At 28.1% G+C, this 19,990-nt stretch overlaps 2 protein-coding genes across 3 annotated transcripts in view; one reads left to right on the top strand and one right to left on the bottom strand.

Annotated features, from left to right (window-relative positions):
- Nucleotides 1-3,027, top strand: part of LOC107449010 (ubiquitin carboxyl-terminal hydrolase 11) — a 37,826-nt gene extending 34,799 nt beyond the window's left edge. For both annotated transcript variants that reach the window (XM_043050840.2, XM_043050800.2), the window contains exon 17: nucleotides 1,196-3,027. In XM_043050840.2, the coding sequence (XP_042906774.1) occupies nucleotides 1,196-1,199 (4 nt within the window). In that variant the 3' untranslated portion in view covers nucleotides 1,200-3,027. The remainder of the gene's footprint in view (nucleotides 1-1,195) is intronic.
- LOC107449009 (BOS complex subunit NOMO3) lies at nucleotides 3,020-19,936 on the bottom strand. Its single transcript, XM_016064401.3, has 7 exons — nucleotides 19,450-19,936; nucleotides 14,410-14,638; nucleotides 12,851-13,414; nucleotides 10,401-12,142; nucleotides 8,525-8,783; nucleotides 5,704-5,814; nucleotides 3,020-3,614 (listed from the first exon to the last, which is right to left on the bottom strand). Exons 1-7 carry the CDS (start codon nucleotides 19,584-19,586, stop codon nucleotides 3,165-3,167), a joined length of 3,492 nt encoding a protein of 1,163 aa, XP_015919887.2. The 5' UTR covers nucleotides 19,587-19,936; the 3' UTR covers nucleotides 3,020-3,164.
- Between the last annotated feature and the right edge of the window lie 54 nt (nucleotides 19,937-19,990).

The raw sequence follows: 19,990 nt of genomic DNA, 5'->3' as shown, positions 1-19,990 counted from the left end.
AAAAAACCTAAGTAAATGTGTTGACATAAAATAGCAATAATTTTTTAACCCCGGAACTTTTTAGACGATTCCCGCTTAACTTCGTAAATCACCTCAAATTTTCCGGAACTGTCATTTTGTTGCTAAATCGGAGAAAATGTCACCACATCAAGTCTTCCATTAAAAATATATTAGCCTTGATTTTCTCTCTAAATTACATCAGAATTATGAGACTCTCTTTCAAATTTTCTAATTAAACTTTATTTCATCATTAGCTTTCCAAATTTTTTCTAAAAATTTTTCCCCATTTTCGATTTATAAAAATTATGAAGAAAGGTTATAGAAAAATTTTGTGAGTATTTATTTCTTATGTTTAATATATCACTCAGTGGCAACACTTAAAAAAACATGCGTTTTGAACTAAGAACAGATGTAAATATGAAAATGCACATTCTTTTCAGCAGCAATACTAGCACAACTCATAATTCAACTTGAAGGTAATCTTCGTTTAAGCAAACTAAAGCATTTCTTATGCATTTTCCATAGCAATGAAAACTTTAAACCCACTTGTCTCAAAACATGATTTTTTCAGTTGTGCTGCTATTGCAGCCCATAAGCGATATAGTTGCTCCCATGATAAGATTTATTTTCAAATATCATTGTAACTTAGGTAACTATAATTGTAATAGAAAACCGTCAGACCGTAAACACATTATTTTAAGGGAATAAAAGATAAAAAATTTATCTTAATGGATTTCAATTTTTCAAACAGCATTCATTAATAATCTTTTTACCTACAAAAGTAAATTCCTAAACTGCTAAATTAGAACTTTCTGATTGTATTGCTGTTTAAAAAGTGAAACTCAAGCTAGACAAGTAAAAAAAGTTAAGCCTTAAAGGTTACGCAATCTTTTCATAATGGTTTATTAATAGGACTTTAATATTTTGCCAAAAATGTATAAGTTTACCCTTTTCAATAAAACTTATTTATTTAAAACCTTCCTAAAATTGAAAAAAGCTTTTTTTATTTATTATAATGTGTTACACAGTAATAGCATTACAATAGGCCACTAAGTTTTATAGTTATAAACTTTGCCAGTTGTTTAATTTGACAGTGTATGCATCTGGGTCTGAGTTTTGATATGAAAGAAAAAAAGTTTAGTTTTATTTAAATAACTCGTTTGAATTAAAATGTATTATTATTCTTACTTTTCAGGTAGCATTTCAGTGCATCAACCTGAAATGTAGCTATAAGCTCAGAAGGAAAATGTAATTTGATGAAAAAAATTTTTAGAAGTCAGTACTCACTTGCAAGTCCAAGGTTCATTAGATTGTAAATGTGTGCTTGGTGTTGCAACAAAATGGGACTAATGTTTAAAATATTCTGTCAACTTTCTTGTCTTTATGAATCAAGCAGTATTATATTTTGTATGAATTTAATAGGGTACAGATTTTAAAAAAAAATAAGGCTAGTTAATAATTGAATTATCAGATGTCTCATAATTTTCTTAAATATTAATTTAAATTACATTTAAGTATTCATTTAAATGTAATTTTGTTTGTTTATGAAATAATTCCTATAAAAATTAAAGCTCATGTAAATAACTTAAATGTGTGTGAATCATTTCCATTAAATACCTTAATATAGTAGCACCTATTCTATTAGTAAGTATATTATTTTGTGTAATTTAATTTTCATATTTAGATTAAAAAATATTGTCAATGATGCTATCATTTTTTTTTCCAGCTATTATAAAATTGTTTGTTTACTTTGTGTCTGAAAAAGAAATATCTGTACTCTGTATTCATGCGTTTTCTCAGTGCATAAAAATAACTTTAAAAAATGCTTTATTTATTTAGTACAAGATAAATGATTTTAAAAAAACTAATAAATCCTATGTGAAAAAATACTTAAAAAGTTTGTACTAAAAGAAGATAACTTTTTAGTTGAAACGGTTATTAAAAGCATGCTATTGGTGTATCGCTATATATATAAGTGCAATGATCAACATCAGTATGTTTTAACAGAATATCCACATAATTTATTACATTTCATAGTAATAATATCCAAAATATATAATTTAATATCTCCTAATTGCATGATATACAAGCATGGGATACATTTTTCTAATGTAGCACAGCTTTTTATAGCCAAAATGTCTGGCATTCTTAGAATGATACAAAATCAATCATCTTAACGTCATTAATAAAGTAAAGCTATTTTGCCCTCTTTCCTTAAATTTTACGTTATCCTGTCTCAAGGATATATTTTAAAACATCCAGTGTGTTTCTTACAGTTCATTAAGTTTATTGTTTACTAGTGAAACTTATTCTCTAGTTAAGAGATTATACCTAAATGCAAAAATACATTAGAATGGTTAACTGATCTTAACTCATAGCTTTGTGTTTATTTATTGATAGCCTTAGTTCTAAAAAAATTATTTTATTCAACTGATAACCATTTTTTCAAAAAACCAGGAACTTAAAAGGAAGGGAAACTGTTCGAATGCATTAAGTTTAAATTCAGATAAACTGAAAATAGTTATTGTAAAAAACAATCAAAAATTTAAGTCTCCATTACTTCTAACCTTAAAAGGAAAATTTTCATGTACCTCGATGAAAGACATATAAAAAAAAACTCATAACTGCTGTTTACTTTTTGACTTTTAACTTTTTTTTTTATTCACAAATTAAAGCAAAAATAATTATAGAAACTTTCCCAATATGTTTGGTCTTGTATGCTAAAAAAAATATTTGTCGTGTTATTTTGTATGACAAAAAAATTTTGATTTTAAGACATAGAAGCATGGTGTGGAAAAGACTGTACTGTATGTTCAATATTTGTCCATCCAAAGCATTGCAAATTGTGTTCACTTGTAGTCATCCTTATCTAACTATTAACTTCATCAACAAATTGTAATCTTTATTTATGTCATCTGTTATGTTATTGACTATGTGATATATGTTTTAATATAAATAAAGTATGGGTTCCTTTTTTCATGTTAAATGCTTAGAATAGATAATAAATCATTTTTCAACATTTTAAAATTTACTTGTTTATTTTATTCAAGACATAAAGACATTTTTTTTAAAAAATTGCAATGCATTGCAAATCACAATGCAATTTACTGATTCATGGTGCATATGATATAAATTTAACAAAATTTTAATGTCTTTTTTCTAATCTATTGAATCCTCTTTGGTCTAGTCTTCTTTCTTAAATTTAAACTATCTGATGAAGTTTCTGTAGAAGATTGAGCTTTCCCTGGATTGGAAAAAGATGAAAGTAAAAGAAAAAGGTTTGTGAAAAGTGGTATGAGCTTCGTATAGTTGTATGCTAATATGAGACATATAATTGTAAAAGGTAGCGCTAAAAATGAGCCTTGAGTTACTTCTTGTTCAACTGATTTAACTCTTGGTTGGAATGTCATAGTAAAATGATAAAATGTTGTATTGGCACAAAATGTAACAGATGGTTGCTCTAAGAAATAAGAATTGCTTGGTAATGATGATTCCAACTGTAAGGTATACACTTTGTTATCTATTGGCATTGCAGGCAAATAAAAGAAGTTACTTTGTCCTAATGTCAACGAATGCACTACTTGATCAGGAATATCTTCTCTATATAAGCGAACCTTGAAAAGAGAAAAGTATATTTACAATTCAAAAAAATAGAGATCTATTTATAATCATTTAGTGATCAAAAAGATACTTGTTTTAAACATGTATTTTTGAAAGCAAACTAAATAGTTTCCTACTTAACTCTCTTGAAGACTTTTCTTAGCGGCAGTGTTAAGTTCTTAAAGGTACTTATTTTTGATTTACGTTTTTTAAAAGCCCTTAAAGGTGCTTTTTTTATTCGGTGTTTGTAAAACGTGCTTAATTTTCTATTTTTTAAAAATATTTTTTTTTATTTTCCGTATCGCTTGTTGCTCTAAATTACAAAAAAATAAAGCATTATTTTCACTGCAATATTTATCAGAAACTAGTTATATCATCATGATTATGTCAAGTTTTTGAAAATGTTATTGATTTTATGTATATACAATTAAATACTTTAAATGATAGAAAAAATAATTTTTATTGTTGCACAGATCCTAATTATGATTTTTTTTGGAAGGTGATTAAAAATATTTTTTAAGTGCTTGAAAAGTACTCAAAAGGTGTTTATTTTTTTATTGAAAAACTAGCTAAGCGCCCTGATTGAACTGAAACTCGCTATAAAAGTTTTTAATTCTCAATAAACATAACCTTGTTATTTTCTGATTTTTACTTATAATATGTAAGACATTTACTTGTTGCCAAATTAATTTTGCTAAACCAAGAAACAAAATTTTGAAAAAACTATACATAAATGTACAAGTTACAAAAATATTGGCATTTTATAATGCTGATTTATATATTATTGAAACTAAGCTACTGATACACAATCTGTTTATGACAATGATACGTTAATAAAATAAAACTAAATCCATAATAAATGTAAGATTGGCCCATCTTTAATTAAAAATCTAGTATTTTATTTTAGACACCTGTATAAAAATATTTAAAAGTCTGAAAGTGAAGACCCAACATTACTAAATTACGTTTAAAATCATTCATATATATAATCTAAAACAAGTGTTTTCATAACCTAAAAGGCAAAAACTCGAAAACAAGTCTCTTAAAAGTGCTAGGTTTGCCACCACAGTTTAGATTTATTATATTTTAAAGTGTATTGGCTAAGTGAATCTGACAAATTAATAATCAGAAAAAAAACATAACTGATATATATTATAAAACTAAGCATTTATGAGAATTTTTAACCTGTTAAGTTAGACTATTTTTTACAATTTTAACAAAAGAACATGCAATGCTTGACAGTTAGAAAATGGTCTAAGAGTAAATAGTTCAATGTATTATATGCAAAAAGTAGTACTGGTTTGAGATTTTTTATTCACAATACAATTATTGTTACTAATTTTTAATGCCATTAAAAATTTTTTAATAAGTTTGGATTATGATGCTTATTTAAATTAATATACTTATTCAAAGCAAAGCCTATTACTGAAAATATCTCAGAATAATTCAGTATCTGACAGATTTATTCAACTTCATTTGCTCAGGAAGCAAAAACGTATCTCCCTATATTAGTTAATAACTCACTTAAAATTTGAAGCTTAACTGATGTAATAATAATAAACATGATTCAAATAAAAACTGCATAATTACTATATCATAAAATCAATCACATGGTATGTTTTGTTGGAATTCTAATTAACTCATGGGAAACAGAAAATATATATATACAAACACACACATTTATCTACCGGCATATAAATATATATGTACATATATGCTAAGCATAAATACAAGTATAGGTAGGAAAATATTTTGTCATATTGATTTTGAGAAAGATCATAATCAAATCACTGCGCTTCCCTATTTATGTTAGAGATTTTTTAAAAGAAAATCTTACTAGTCTTCTTGTTTGCATGATACAAGGGAGTATTTAACTATATATAGCAGATTGTATCTGCTTGTTTCCCAACGGGATTTCTTATTTCCTTAAGAAAAAAATATTTATGATAAAGTTTCGTTCTGAATAATGAATTAAGAAAGAAAATGTAAACAAAGGAGATAATATAAAGAGCTTATGTATTGATTTATATATTGACAAGAGAAAAAAATATCAATTTACTTGCAAGTTTTGAAATTGTGTACCACAAAATATAAAATACTTACTTTTAAAGTACTTAAATATTCTTGATTTGTGATAACATTTCCACTTACATCCAACTGGCCATAGTAACGAAAGACTATCAACCTCACTCCAGTTATGTCCCCATCAGAAACCTAATTGAGTAATTAAGTTCAAACAATTATAAATATTTGCATATTTATAGTTCTATAACTCAAAATCTAATACGGTTACAAGATTTTGAACTAGATAATTTAAAGAAAAATTTTGCTAGTTTTCAACAAGTATACTACCAAGAATAATAATAAAAAATTGTCTTCATATACTATGTAAGTATATTATATGTTTTTAAAAGTTGGAGAAGCATTCTTACATGCCTCTTTGAACTTTTTTAATTAATTTATTTATAACTGGTGAAATAAATATTAAAGAAATATTTTATTTTTTTTGTACTGGTACTAATTTACCTGTTGCAGTTTAGTTTAAGGTGATTAAAATTTAATTTTTACAATTTAACTTATGTGACTCGGTGTAAAACTATAATATAATTAAAAATTATAATGGGAAAAAATATCAATAATTTAAAACAGAACTATCCATGAATGAAAGTGGTGCTCACAACTTGTGCCAATTACATCAAAAATACAATGCTCAAAACAACAGGATATTGTAAGCCTTGTATAAAATAAAGGTATGTATAAGCAAATGTTTTTTTTTTTATATATTTTGCAAAAAAATGGAAGAAGATAGTCATAAATGCAAATTTTTCGTATTTTCAAACTTGCAGTATGCAAATTTTGAGTTTGATCTTGAAGACAATGCTTTAGCTGCAGCGAATTTGATTTGGCTTTCAACTTAATGTAAGACAAAGCGGAAAAGAATGATCGACATTCAGTAATCGAAATGTTCGATGAGTGTGCTGTCTCAATGCAAGTCATTTAACCAAATCAGAAACAAGGAGAGTTGTTGGCTAGTTAGAGGGGGGGCATAACACAAGTCAAAGTAGCAGAAGCCATTGGAGTTTCACAAAGTGTGATTTCCAGGATCTGAAACCGTTTTGGGGAGACTGGAAATGCAGGCCGAAGATGTGCAACAACGCCCAATGAAGACCGTTATTTAACGCTAATGGCTCTGAGACACCAAAATGTGAATGCCACTCTTCTTCAACAACACCTTCGCTCAGCTACTGGCACCACAGTTTTGACACAAACTGTCCAAAACCACTTTTCGCTGTAGGTCTGTATGCTCGCCGACCAATGGTGTGTATCATGTTAACAGCAAAACATCATTGCACCTGCAGGAAGTATAACAGAGCATGTGAACTGGAGGAGAAATAAATGGCGCAGTATTCTTTTTCTGACGAGTCTCATTTTTCTGCTCATCCTGACAATAGGCGTATTTTCATTTGGAGGGAACGTGGCACTAGAAACAAACCTGCGTTTATGCACGAAAGTGTAAGATTTGAGGGTAGGGGAGTGATGGTCTATGCTGGCATGACCATTGATGGGTGCACCGATATCCATATTATTTGAAACGGAGCTCTAACCGATCGCCGATATAGGGATGAGATCCTGAAACCTATTATAATCCCTTACGCTGTAGCAATTGCAGATGACTTCATGTTAATGGACGACAACTGCGGCCACATTGTGCTAACTTAGTGAATGATTTCCTTTTGGAGGAAGGAATGATACAAATGGATTGGTCAACGTGTTATCCGGACATGAACGCAATGAGACATTCTAGACACCCCCACAAACTCTCCAAGAACTGGAAAGAACTCTTCGGGAGGAGTGAGACAGAATACCCCAGTCCCTCATTAATAACCTCATTGACTCGATGCCTAAAAGGTGTTCATTGCTAGCCGCCCGAGGAAACCATACCCCTTACTAAAAAGGATTTTCTTTTAAGGAAACATCTTTTTTCATTTGTTTTTCTCATAACCCCAAATTTTGTTTCTTTCCTTTTGTACCGAAATGCTCAATAAAATGCATTTTTTTCCTGCCAAACAAATGTCATTTTTATATTGTATAGCCTACTGTCTGTCGATAATGTATCAATCATTCAAAACAATTCTCCAGGTGCAAGATCAACCCCAAACCTCAATATCCTTTCATTGTTTTGAGCAGTGTATTTGTAGTATTTTGATCATTGTTTTCGACAATTATCAAGAATTTCAATAGATCTCTTTATTCCAAAGATACCACTTGAAACTGAAAATCCAGTTACTGCTTAACAATGATTGGCTCTTCTATTTAGATGTGTATTAGATAGCTTTTTTATGCTAAAGTTTATAATTATTTTTTTATAAATATTAGTCCTAAAATTGGAAAACTTTTAATTTTTATAATAAATTCTTATTTTGAAAAAATTTTACTATGCACATCTACTATATATTTACATGAAACATAGCCATTAAAATATTTGTATGTCAAAAATAATATCAAAAGCTTTCATTACCTAAAACTGATTTATCTTTTCTATTTTTATTTATTTGTTCATTTATTTTTATTTATTTATTTATTTTGAATATTCCATTCATCACATCTCAAAATCAGTTACAGTTTTATAAAATTATTTAGATAATATACAACAGAAAAAAATCTTAAGTCACAAACATACATTCTTCATACGTTACTAAATGTACACATATGTTCACTGTAAGAGTGATGAATTTCAAAATTCCCCGCTTCAATTGCTAAAAAAGTTAAGTATTAAAAACAAATTGTTAAGTCAAAAATCATTACTACTGATCCAAAAATAATTGGGATACTAGGAATAAAACATTACTTTATGCAAAACAAAAATGTCACTACACAAAAAAAAAAAATTTTTGCGAGAACATTTATTAAAAGGAAACTGTACCTTTACTAAAAGCTCTTTAGGTGTTGATCTTTCAATATGCTGATTAACTTCAGTTCCTGGCTTTAAATGCAACATATACTCACATCCAGGTTGGAGACCTCGAATGCGAAATGCTCCTCCAGATTCACTGAGAGCCTCTTCTTGGTATTGACTACAAGCTCCTTCTTTAACACCTACAGCTTCCACTGCAACTCCTATTTCGGCTTCACCCGTAAGTGATGTAACAACTCCATATAAACTATAAGCAACTCGTTTACCCCTGTAAAAGATCAAACTCTTACCTTATTATTTAGCATATTATCTAAGAGTTGTTTTCTGTATTCATCAGGGGTGATTATGACACAAAGTGAAAAACTTTATTATATCAAGATATCAATTTAAATACTCAGGGGTGATAGTGAGCCTAACTCAAAAATCCTGAAAATTTCTTGAGCAAAATCATTAATGACGCTTTTCAAAAAATTTATTTCTTAATAAATTTAAATCATTGATATTTTTAAAACACGAAATTCTAAATAAATTATATGCAGCATAATTTAAATAAATAATTATGTATAAGTTTACTTTTATCTCTATTGTATCTCATATTTGTAAATATTCCAGAAGAAATATTTACAAATGAAAGCGATGACAAGTATAAATTCCAGTTCGAATATTTTTAAATGAAATATGCAAGAATTTTTATACATAAATGTGATCAATGATTTCTTGAAATTTCTGTACCTTATATTTCCAGATCGTGGTTAGAAAAAAATCTGGAAATCAGGATTTATTCCGAAGCACAATCATCTCTGAACACTATGCATGTTTTATATAATTTTTTGACAAAGATTTAAAACTAAACTACTTAAGAATTTTACACCTTTATAGAAAAAATCGTGCGAATATGAATCGCGATCTTGGATTTCAAGAATGCAAAAATACAAATCATGATGTAGGATTTATAAATCGCATACATATGAATCGAAATATATGATTTTTAGATCCCATAAATACGAATTGCATTATATGTAACTTTTAAATCACATATAAATACGAAAATCGATGTTTGATATTACAAACGCGGGAATAAGAATCGCAAGATTGAATTTTAAAAACATGTGAATACGAATAACAATAGTGGATTTTAAACTCACAAGTATAATCGAGATATTGGATTTCTAAATGCGTGAATACGGACCTCGATATTGATTTTAAAAACGCATAAATGAAAAATTTTATATTGGGCTTTCAAATCACGTGAATACAAATCACAATGGTTGATATTAAAAATGGGTGAAAAATAATCACGGTATTAACGGATTCTGGCATAGTTGAAAAGGCGAAAATTCGACAAACCAAAATAATCAAATTGGCGAAAGAATCACTTGTGTGAAAATGTTTCATCATTGCGATGCAGTGAAAGATCGCAGGACAGGTGAAAATTTTGTCAGATTAAGATTCGCGGACACAGAATTCCACAAAAATTAACATGCTCTGCTCCCAGTTTCTTTACTAGGATGAGACGAAAACCCCAGAATTCCAGGGTACACCTGGAATACAATCTCCCCCTGATTCATACTTAACAGCATCTGGTTATTAAAATTATTTAATGATAAATTATTTAATTTTAAATTAAACAAAGTTGCACTTTACTCCTATATATAACACGTTTTTCGCTTATTTAAAAATGATACATTAACATACATGACTTGGAAATAATACTATTTTTAAACTAGATCGCAATTATAATCTTTTCAAAAACTTTATTTACTAATTGATATTTTTTCCTGCTGAAAAGAGTTTTTTTTTTCCACTGAGGAAGAAATTTGTCATTTCTTCATAATTTTTCCTCAAAAGATAAAAAGAATTTAAATCAATATGCAGATATTCTTACGTGATTTCAATGTTCATTTGTGCTCCCTCTTTGATGTCTATCATTTTGGAAGGAGGGTTAAAACTAAATTCCTTCAGCATTGATCTCAGAAAATATTGACCAGGTCCCAATCCAGTAAAAGACAATTTTCCATTTTTCTGTGTTACACTGTTTTTACGATAATCTGATCCTCCCGTTAGAGAAAGCAAAACACCGGCTAAAGGTGAGCCATCCTCATTTTTCACGTGAACTACAATTTCAGCAAGCTTGAAAGCCTCAAAATGTCCCATTGTGTCAAGCGGGGTAAATACATAACCTTCGATTTCAGCTTGCACTACGTAATCACTGTCATCTTCTAATGGTCCAACAATAAACACGCCAGCCTTGTCTGTTGTGGTTTCAGCATAAATATTATCTGTTGATTTTGAAATTACTTTTATATTCACTCCTTCAATAGCTGGAGTTACACTTCCATTCAAAAATAGGCCCCTTTTTCCTATTATTTCAACAGCATTTTCCAAACAATCATCTCCAACTTTAACAACTAAGCTTGGTGGACGAAACAAGAGCTGTTTTGACAAGGCTTTCAATTCAAGATCAGAATTTGGAGGAGCAAAAACAGAGAATGTGTATCTATAATAATCCCCTTTTAAGTCCAATGGTTCCTGCAGTGAAATGATATCCTCTGCAGCATTCATTTGTTTCTTTACATGAACTTTGATATCTGTTACATTTGCTTCAGTCAGTATATTTCCTGTGACTAAATGTTTAATTGGAGATAGGTTTATCTCTAAAGGATTGCTTGTATCAAACTTAAAAGAATCTTTTTTGTATAAATGACATCCTACTGGAATGAAATCATATATTCCTTTTTCTGGTAAGCAAATTGCATTTTTAGATTTATGAAGTTCTATATCATGAAACTCACCAGAAGGGTACTTCACTTTAAATGCTGATGCATGCGTTAGTATAATAGTTGACTGAAAACCAGTCTGGTAGAGTTCAAGGTTTAGGATATCTTTATCAACAATGGTGAATTTTAATGTTTTTGACTGAAAGCACCATTCATCTTTTACTAATGAAAGAATATAATTACCTGGCAAACACTTTTCGAACTCAAAATAACCCAAATCATCAGTAATTGCTTTCAGATGAGGTCTATCATGAGACAAGGGAGCCAAATCAAGCACTATATCGGAACATTTTTCTATACAGTTCACTTTTCCTTTCACCTCGGCTCGAAACTGCTTGAACTTTATGTTCAACAATGGTTCATCAATAACTTCAATAGTTTGTTTCACAGGCATAAACTTTAAACCAAAACTTGCTTCAGTTTCCGATATTTTGGGTTCCAGAGTATATTTTCCTGGTGCTGCATGCAAACAGAATGTGAAGTCTACATTAATTTGTACTATCAGTTCTTCATTATCTTTCAGTGATTTCAGAATTAAACTTCTTTCACTACGTTCTAATCCAGCAGGATATTCTTCAATAATTAGTTGGCCACATACATAGAATTTACTTACATAAATATCTGGTAACCTAGGTGTATTAGGATTTATTTTCATTTCTTTAGATTCAAAAACTAGCAACTCTTTTTTCATTTCCAAATGATATGTCCCAGCCCTCATGTTTTCTAAGTGGTAAATTCCATTTGCATCAGATACTCCATGAATTTCATCATTTATGTACACAGAAACATTCTGCAAGCTTTTCCCTTTTGGCTTTGTACCAATCCAACCACTAACACTGAAACCTTGAACCTAAAATGAAAAGGTAAAGTACCAATTAGTTCTCATATCAGCTATAAATTTAAGTTTTAGCATCTTTAGTTGCAGATTAGATGCCTTCATACATGCAAAAATTAAACATAATTTAGAATCATCTAAATATACTGTGGCACAATAGTTGTACAATAAATTTATGGAGTGAATCTGCAGCATTATCTTCACAAATACAAATTTGCCTGCAACTTCAATGCACACAGTCAGAGATTATTATCGTAAAAAAATCAACTTAATTTGATATACATGTAGCAAAATATGCAAATATCATGTTCTTAAAATTTATGCATAAAAATTTAAAGATGTTTAAATTTAATTTGAATTTTATGCAATGATACTAAAAAATGGAATAAATTTCTATACAGTTAAGCCTACAATCAAGTAACAGAAGAAAAAAAATCCACTTTGTGGCATTCAGATTTAAAATTTTCATTGGAAACAAGTTTGGAAATGCTTAAAAAGAGCCTCAACAATTTTTACCCATATGTTTGTTTACTTTTAAAAATAAAAAGAATAATTTGCAGTGTCCTCTGCCATATTGGAAATTTTCTGCTACTAGGTATAAAATTTTGATTAAGAAATAAAGAGCATAAGAAAACAGAACTTTGTAATTTATAAGGAAAATAATAAATCTGGTGCAAGAAACATCAATAACATACTAAGTTTAAAATTAACATTTGAACTTACTTGAAAACTTTCAGGAATATGGAAGCTGCCTTCATTGATCACAAAATCTAGTTTAGGTGGTGACACATCAAACTCAATGTGCTCTCCTTTGTAAAAAGGAACTAACTTGTAGCTACCAGGAGGTAAAGAAGGAAACACAAATTTTCCATTATTGGAAGAAGTGGTGTGACATATGTATGACATGTCTAAAGTGTGGCTGAAGCCTTTTACCATATCTGTATTGCAGCCTGAGGGTGATTTAAGAGGTTTCTGAGAAAATAATAAGAAATGAACTCCTTGTATGGGTTGCCCATCACTGAATACAGAACCACTGACATCATAACCAGCTATGACAATTTTATTTCTTGTTTTATAGTTATCATCAGTAACTTGAATTTCTTCAAGTGATTGGTCAAAAAGCCAGGTCTCATGACTGCCTTCAATTTTGTATTTGCCTGGAAATAATTCAGAAAATGAATAATGTCCTCCTTTTGTACTTATTGTTTCCTTTATCACCTTTGAATTAACATCTTTTAATTTCAATTTAATCCCTACAGGACCAGTATTTCCATCTCTACTGAGAACCTGTAAAAAAAGGGCAATTAAGTTAAATCAAAAAATGGTCTGAACAGTTAAAAAGTAGATCTTGATTTATCTAATTAATTTGTTTTTTTAATTATAAGTGACTTAATAATGAAAGTGAGATTACAATTAAAATGAAATACGCCGACAAGTTTATAAGGCATATTAATATATAATATTCTTATGCATTCAGAGTGTCAAAAATAGAATACAATTGTAAAATATAAGCTAATTTCAGTAGAAAGCATAAAATAGGAGGTAATTCAATAAATTTACCTTACATCCTCAATTCTAACAGATAGATTATTCTTAAATTTGAAGTAGTCTAAAATAAATTACAATACTGCCCAAGTTTAGAGGTAATAGCAAATTTTATTATTTGAAATTATTTTTAAAATACAACACAAAGACAGAAATGAGCTTTTAAAAAATAATCAAAATGTTGTTTGCATATGCTAGAGGTAGGTATCACATATTTGATTAGTATTGCGAAAAACAAATATTGAATTTCAGAGGCCAAAATTAACACTGACCAAAACAATAAAAACCACAGGTTAAAATTAATACTCTGACTATCATATAGAATAACCTGATGTAAATATTTTCTTTTTGGGAATAACCTGATGTTCGCTTTCGAAATAACCTGATGTAAATACTGCTCCAAATCCTTCAATTGCATAATGTTGATTTCTATGTATAGAAATTAATTTTAAAAGCAATTATTCACATTATCAAGAGTCAAGTAGATTTTAACATTTTCAGAAAATGATTAAATTTAACAGAAGAAATTTTTTTTTACTAAGAAATTAATTAGTTCGTATAAATTTAGGTTAGTAATTTAAGTTTTAAGTCTATCAGGTAATTTTTTTTTCATGAGTAGTAACAAAATGCATAAATTATAATCAAATGCATTTCATTAAAATTATTTTTTTACAAATACGTAAATATTATAGCAAATAAACAAAAAGATAACTAAGATGAAAAAAATTGATATTTACTTGTCCAGAGACAGTAAACCCTTTGAAGTTAAAGTTTATATCTTGATTTAGGCTACATGGGTCAGATTTGCCATCAACATGCAATGAAACACTACTTGGTTCAAAACTCCATCCAAGAGGTGGCTCAATTTTCAAAACATAGTCTCCTTTATCATACAAAGGTATTAAATAGTAGCCATTGTGAGGAGCACAATCTGTATGATATTTTAAACTGCCGTGTTTCGTATATCTATAACGTAAAAAAACAATGAGTAAAAAATTAAATGTAAAATTGGGAATGAAATAAGCTTCTATAAAACACATACACTTATTATTTTTTTTCTATACTAAAAATACAAAAATGAAAGTTTTGGAAGAGACACCCCAATATCGAATAATATACTGAAACAAGCCAATACAAGTTAGAAAGAAAATGTCAAATCGAAAGGACTCAGAAGAAAAATTAAAACAAGCAGGAGACAAAAAAAAGTTAAAATAGAAAAGGTGAAAAACAAAGAGAGTGAGAAGAAGAAAATGGAAAGTACAAGGATAAAAACCTTAAAACAAATTTCTTTTAATAATATTTAAAAAAATCATTCACAATATTGCCTATGATTAGGGAAGTCTAGAACAGTTTCATTATCCACTGAAATGACCAAAGGAAAGTGCTATAATTGGTTTATTTTCCTCAACTTGAAAATAACAAATTAATGAATCACTGCAAACTCCCCAAAAAAAATATAACTTGACAAAGAGTTTCCATAAAAAAATGAATTTCTTTTAACTTTAACTTCATCTTTCCTTTATAGTTGAACTTTTAAGTTTCATAAAACGGTTGCAACCAGATGAATTTTTAAAAAAATTGCCAAGCCAAATAAAATGAAAAGTCGAAGAGAGGGAAAGATTCGTCATTCTCAACATACATCTTAGCAGGACATATACAATTAATTTTTTTTAAACTTTTTATAGCAAAGTATCAACAATTGTAAGTATCAACAAAAACAATTTTTATGCAAAAGTATCAACAACAAACATTATTTTTAAAAGAGGAATAAGTCCTTCCGTGTGCAAAAAAATTTTTTTTTAAATTTTCTATACGATCATGGTTACATTATAATGTCTCATCACATTATAGTGTAAAAACCATCACCCAAATTGACTAACTTGCAAATATTTTTAAAACCATTCAAACACTAAGCCTTAAAAGCTTCAAACCAATGCCCATTCCAAATTAAATTATTCCACTTTCAAAAAATAACAGTGCAAATGTTTTTATATTTTTTTATTTCTTTTCTATCTTTTCGCAATGTTAAAATTCTTCATTTCATTAAAAATACTAATTAGTATCTTTCTCACTTTTTTCTTCTTTCTAGAAATAATGTTTTCTATGTAGGATAACAATTAATATTTATTTGTTTATTTATTAGTAGAGATTCCAATCAGAGTTCATGCTTAAAAAGAAGAAAATTTTCCCCTGGCTAAAGGTTTTCCATGTAAATTTTTACAAAAATTTCAAGGTAAGAAAAAAAGCAATATTTTAATGAAATTAATGTTTAATAAAAATGTAAATTATATTTAATCCAAAAAATTGATAAGCATCATAACATTATGTAAGTTAATTTACTTTTAAATTTTAAAGATTGTAAACAATTTATTTAAAATATAAAAAGAAAGGTAAATTCAACACGTAGAAAAATATCAATGATTTAAATTTAATGATTAAAACTTGCAATTTAAATAATATAATTTTCAGAAAAATTAAATAATAATTCATTTAAAACATTAATATGAAAATCAATGATCAAGATAATTTATTTGACTTTAGATTTGGAACAGTGACAACAAAAGATATAATCATTTTAGAATTTTAAAAAAAAATTCAAGTTTTTAAACAAACTTACATAGCATTTTAAAATATATAGATCTCTGTAAAAGCAAGACTGTTTAGAATTCACAGGAAACAGATATGAAAAATTTCCAAGAACTTGATCTCAGAAGACCTGTTGTCAATTTCATTTATTTATTGAATGAAGTGCATAAACATAAAAGTTTATCCAAATTGACGGTTTAAAAAATAATTTTTTATTAAAATAATTTAATGGCCCCGGTTAAATTTTAATTAAATACTGAATTGTTAATTCAATGCAATCATTATGCAAAATATATAAGTAAAAATTACAAAGCTACTAAAATAATTGCAAACATAAAAAAGAAATTTTGAATAAAAAATATCCATCCAATTTAAAAATTTAATATTTAATTATAATTAGTAACTGAGCACAATATTTCTTTAATCAGATATTAAAAAACAGAATTTTAATAAAAAATATTTGAATTACTATACATCTTTGTCAAAAGTAGATTTAATTAGTATATGGTCTTTCTCTTCAATTTACCATTTTAATAAATTCATGATCAGTAAATTTTAATATCAATCAATTTTAAATAAAATTATACACATATTACATAATTAATTTTTTTGAAATGACAAATTTAAATCATATACGAAATCTTACTTGAATTATTTTCATAAAGCAAATCAAGAGTATTAAGAATTCAGAAAATCACAAATCCAAAAAGATAGATATGAAGTCCTGAATATTTTGCGGAATAAGTGGATGATCCCTCAGACAAAATATGGCCAGTTTAAAATTTCAGTTAACTTTTATTTTTACTCAATTAAAAGATAAAAATAATGAAGTAATGAGGCTCTGTTTCTGACATACTGACAGTCCTAAGCCCGGATGAAAAACTTTAATAATAATGAACAATCCCTGAGTAATAACCAATAATGGCATTATGATACTAATGACATTATGATAACTTGAATAATAATGACATTATGACACTAATCTATAAATAAAACAGTGCACTAACACAGTCGGTTTTCCAATAATGTGCTAGTAATAGGCTGGCTTTATCAGCAAAAAAAGCAGTGACAAAGGAAAACACTATCTTCTTTTTGAGAGGAAAAAAAAATTCGTATTTTACACATGTCCCTCCAATTGTCCGAAATTCAGGAGAGCTTCAGTTCAATTCTGGAACATGGGAGTTGCAACCAGAAATTACAAGTTAACCGGAGCTCATTCTAGGCAGGATAAACAGTGCTGCCCTTTTAGACAAAAGAATCCACCCTGTTGCCCCCCCCCCCTGAAGTAAATGAGTGCCCTGATATAATAGTTTTGCCCTTTCTTTCCTCAACCCTTCTTAGTTTTTTCCCCAAACTCTACTATGGATTTCTTAAACTTTTGTTACTTTCAACTCTTTTTATTTAGTTTGTCATTGCTGTCAATACATAGGAATACATTTATATGGGAAAGGAAAAATAGCCATCACACCCCTTGTTGCACTTGTCATTGAAAGTTTGCAGTTACTTCCACTACCATTAAATCATAATTATTAATCATTTTAATTATTAAATCATAACTACAGAAACTTAAAAACATACATTTATTATTTTATTAATATACGCATGCATTTTAAATAAATTACTAAGCTACTAAATAAATTACTACCCATTAACTCAATATATATGTTAATTTATTAATAAAAATTAGGAATTAATATGATTGCTTTGCTACTTGGAGAAGAAAAAAAATTCTTTTACTAATGNTATTAATATATGCATGCATTTTAAATAAATTACTAAGCTACTAAATAAATTACTACCCATTAACTCAATATATATGTTAATTTATTAATAAAAATTAGGAATTAATATGATTGCTTTGCTTTTAGTAAAAGTAAAGAAAAAAAAAATTCTTTTACTAATTGACAATGTTTTTTAATAGAACGTGTAAAGCCCATAGAAATAAATTATTGCCTTTTTAGATTAATAATGCCCTTTTTTTAAACTTTTGCACCCTGCCCTTTTTTCTGCCTAGAATGAGCTTTGAGTTAACCATAAAATATGGGAGGATTGGTACATCTACATACTAGTACTACTGTTCTTAAATCATCGTTTTTAGAATATGGAGACAGATGAAATTGTATATATCAAGTTGCTGCCTCTCATCTGCAGAAATGCTAAAGCATATCATAAGAATATCAATAATCTATCAAGTAATCATCTGCTTGGCAATTAAATTTATTATTTTTTGTCATATTATCATGCACAATCATAAATATAAACATGAAATATTAAGTATTTTGCATAATTTGTTAAGATAAAGGTTTCCCTGACATTTTGAAGTTTTGGGGTAGATTTTTTTTCGAGACTTTTTCGTTGAATCTTTCTTTTACTAACATTTCCCAGCATTCCAGGTACGTACAAAGTACAAACCCTGTCCAATATAAAAATTTCCTCTTTTTTTTTTCTTTAAATACTATTCATTAATTTTTAAATTTGATTTAATTCTGATTAAGATCAAATAAGGACTGTTTGTGTATTTCAGGCCTCATAGTGATCCAAAGAAAAAATCAAACTAATATTTCTCATAGGTTACTTTAATAATTTGTTAATGTAGAATTATTAATTGAGTTTTTCACACAAAATTACTAAATTCCAATAAAGTATTGTAAGGTTCAAGTAAGGCTGTATGTCTCACCCAAGTATAACCATTCATGTCAACCAATGATACCTCAAACCTCATCAAACAACAATCAATCATACTAATCATGTCAACCAACCATCATCCTTAACTTTGCACTATTAAATTTACATATTCTATATTTCAAATTTACTACCCACAACATATTCAATTAACCAAATAATAACAATAACGCAATAGCAATCTATGTAACATACTAAAACAATATAATATTAGAACTTCAATGCAAAAAATCAATTATGTAATAACTACCAATTAGATTTTATTACAATTTAGGTAGAAAATTAGAGAAATAAGAGAGCCAAAAATTTTAAAATTCTGAAATATATTAGTTCGATTTAAATAAATTTTTTCATAACATATAAAATTATCATAATAGCTAATATTTTATCGTAATATTTCAGCAAGGAAAACCATCACAAATTCTAAAAATAAAGTAAAATTTTCAAATACAAAGTTTGAAAAATAAAATGTTTAAAAGTATAAAGATTAATGTAAATAACTTATTTACAATTTTATTTCTACTCTTGAATAGTTTATAGTAAAATTCGATTTAACGAAGCCACCACATCCAAATATATCATCGCATAATATTGCGGGAGAAAGGCACAGAGAAATAAATAAAACTATTAGCAGTTCTTTTAACATTATAAATAGAATTTTATGTGAAATTTTGGAAAAGGAACATGGAAATAACTATTAATTTAAAATTTTGAACCCGTGAGAAGAACTTAGTAACTATTTGTATACGCCGGAACAGACAGTGGCCTGTTTTCGCTTCCGAATGCTTATTACTGTGCCTTTGAAGCTGTTTGCATTTAAATCTCAATAAATTCGTTATTTATGGTGTTATTCAGAAAAACACGCTAAATGTTGAGCATAACAAAAGAAATTTAATGTTGTTAATAAATCACATTTTAAAGCAGTCATAAATTAAGTCACCACTCTCAGTAATAGTATAAAGTCTAACTAAACCCGCAAACCAGCAAAAACTAAAACCTGCAGAATCAGATTAAACTGAAAAAACTTTTTCGACAGTTATGTGCGCAAAT

Source organism: Parasteatoda tepidariorum, chromosome 4 (genome assembly GCF_043381705.1).
Source record: "Parasteatoda tepidariorum isolate YZ-2023 chromosome 4, CAS_Ptep_4.0, whole genome shotgun sequence".
NCBI lineage: Eukaryota > Metazoa > Arthropoda > Arachnida > Araneae > Theridiidae > Parasteatoda > Parasteatoda tepidariorum.
The sequence above is the reverse complement of the archived record's forward strand: the minus strand, read 5'-3'. Positions and strand labels throughout refer to the sequence as shown.

Bases quoted from the DNA above. Each gene is read 5' to 3' on its own strand.
- LOC107449009 (XM_016064401.3), bottom strand. From the start codon at position 19,586: ATGTTAAAAGAACTGCTAATAGTTTTATTTATTTCTCTGTGCCTTTCT. The intron at 14,639-19,449 runs GTAAATAAGTTA...TTTACGTTATAG, and splicing joins TCAAGAGTAGAAATAAAATT to ATATACGAAACACGGCAGTT. The intron at 3,615-5,703 runs GTAAGTATTTTA...TCTCTTTTCAAG, and splicing joins AATATTTAAGTACTTTAAAA to GTTCGCTTATATAGAGAAGA.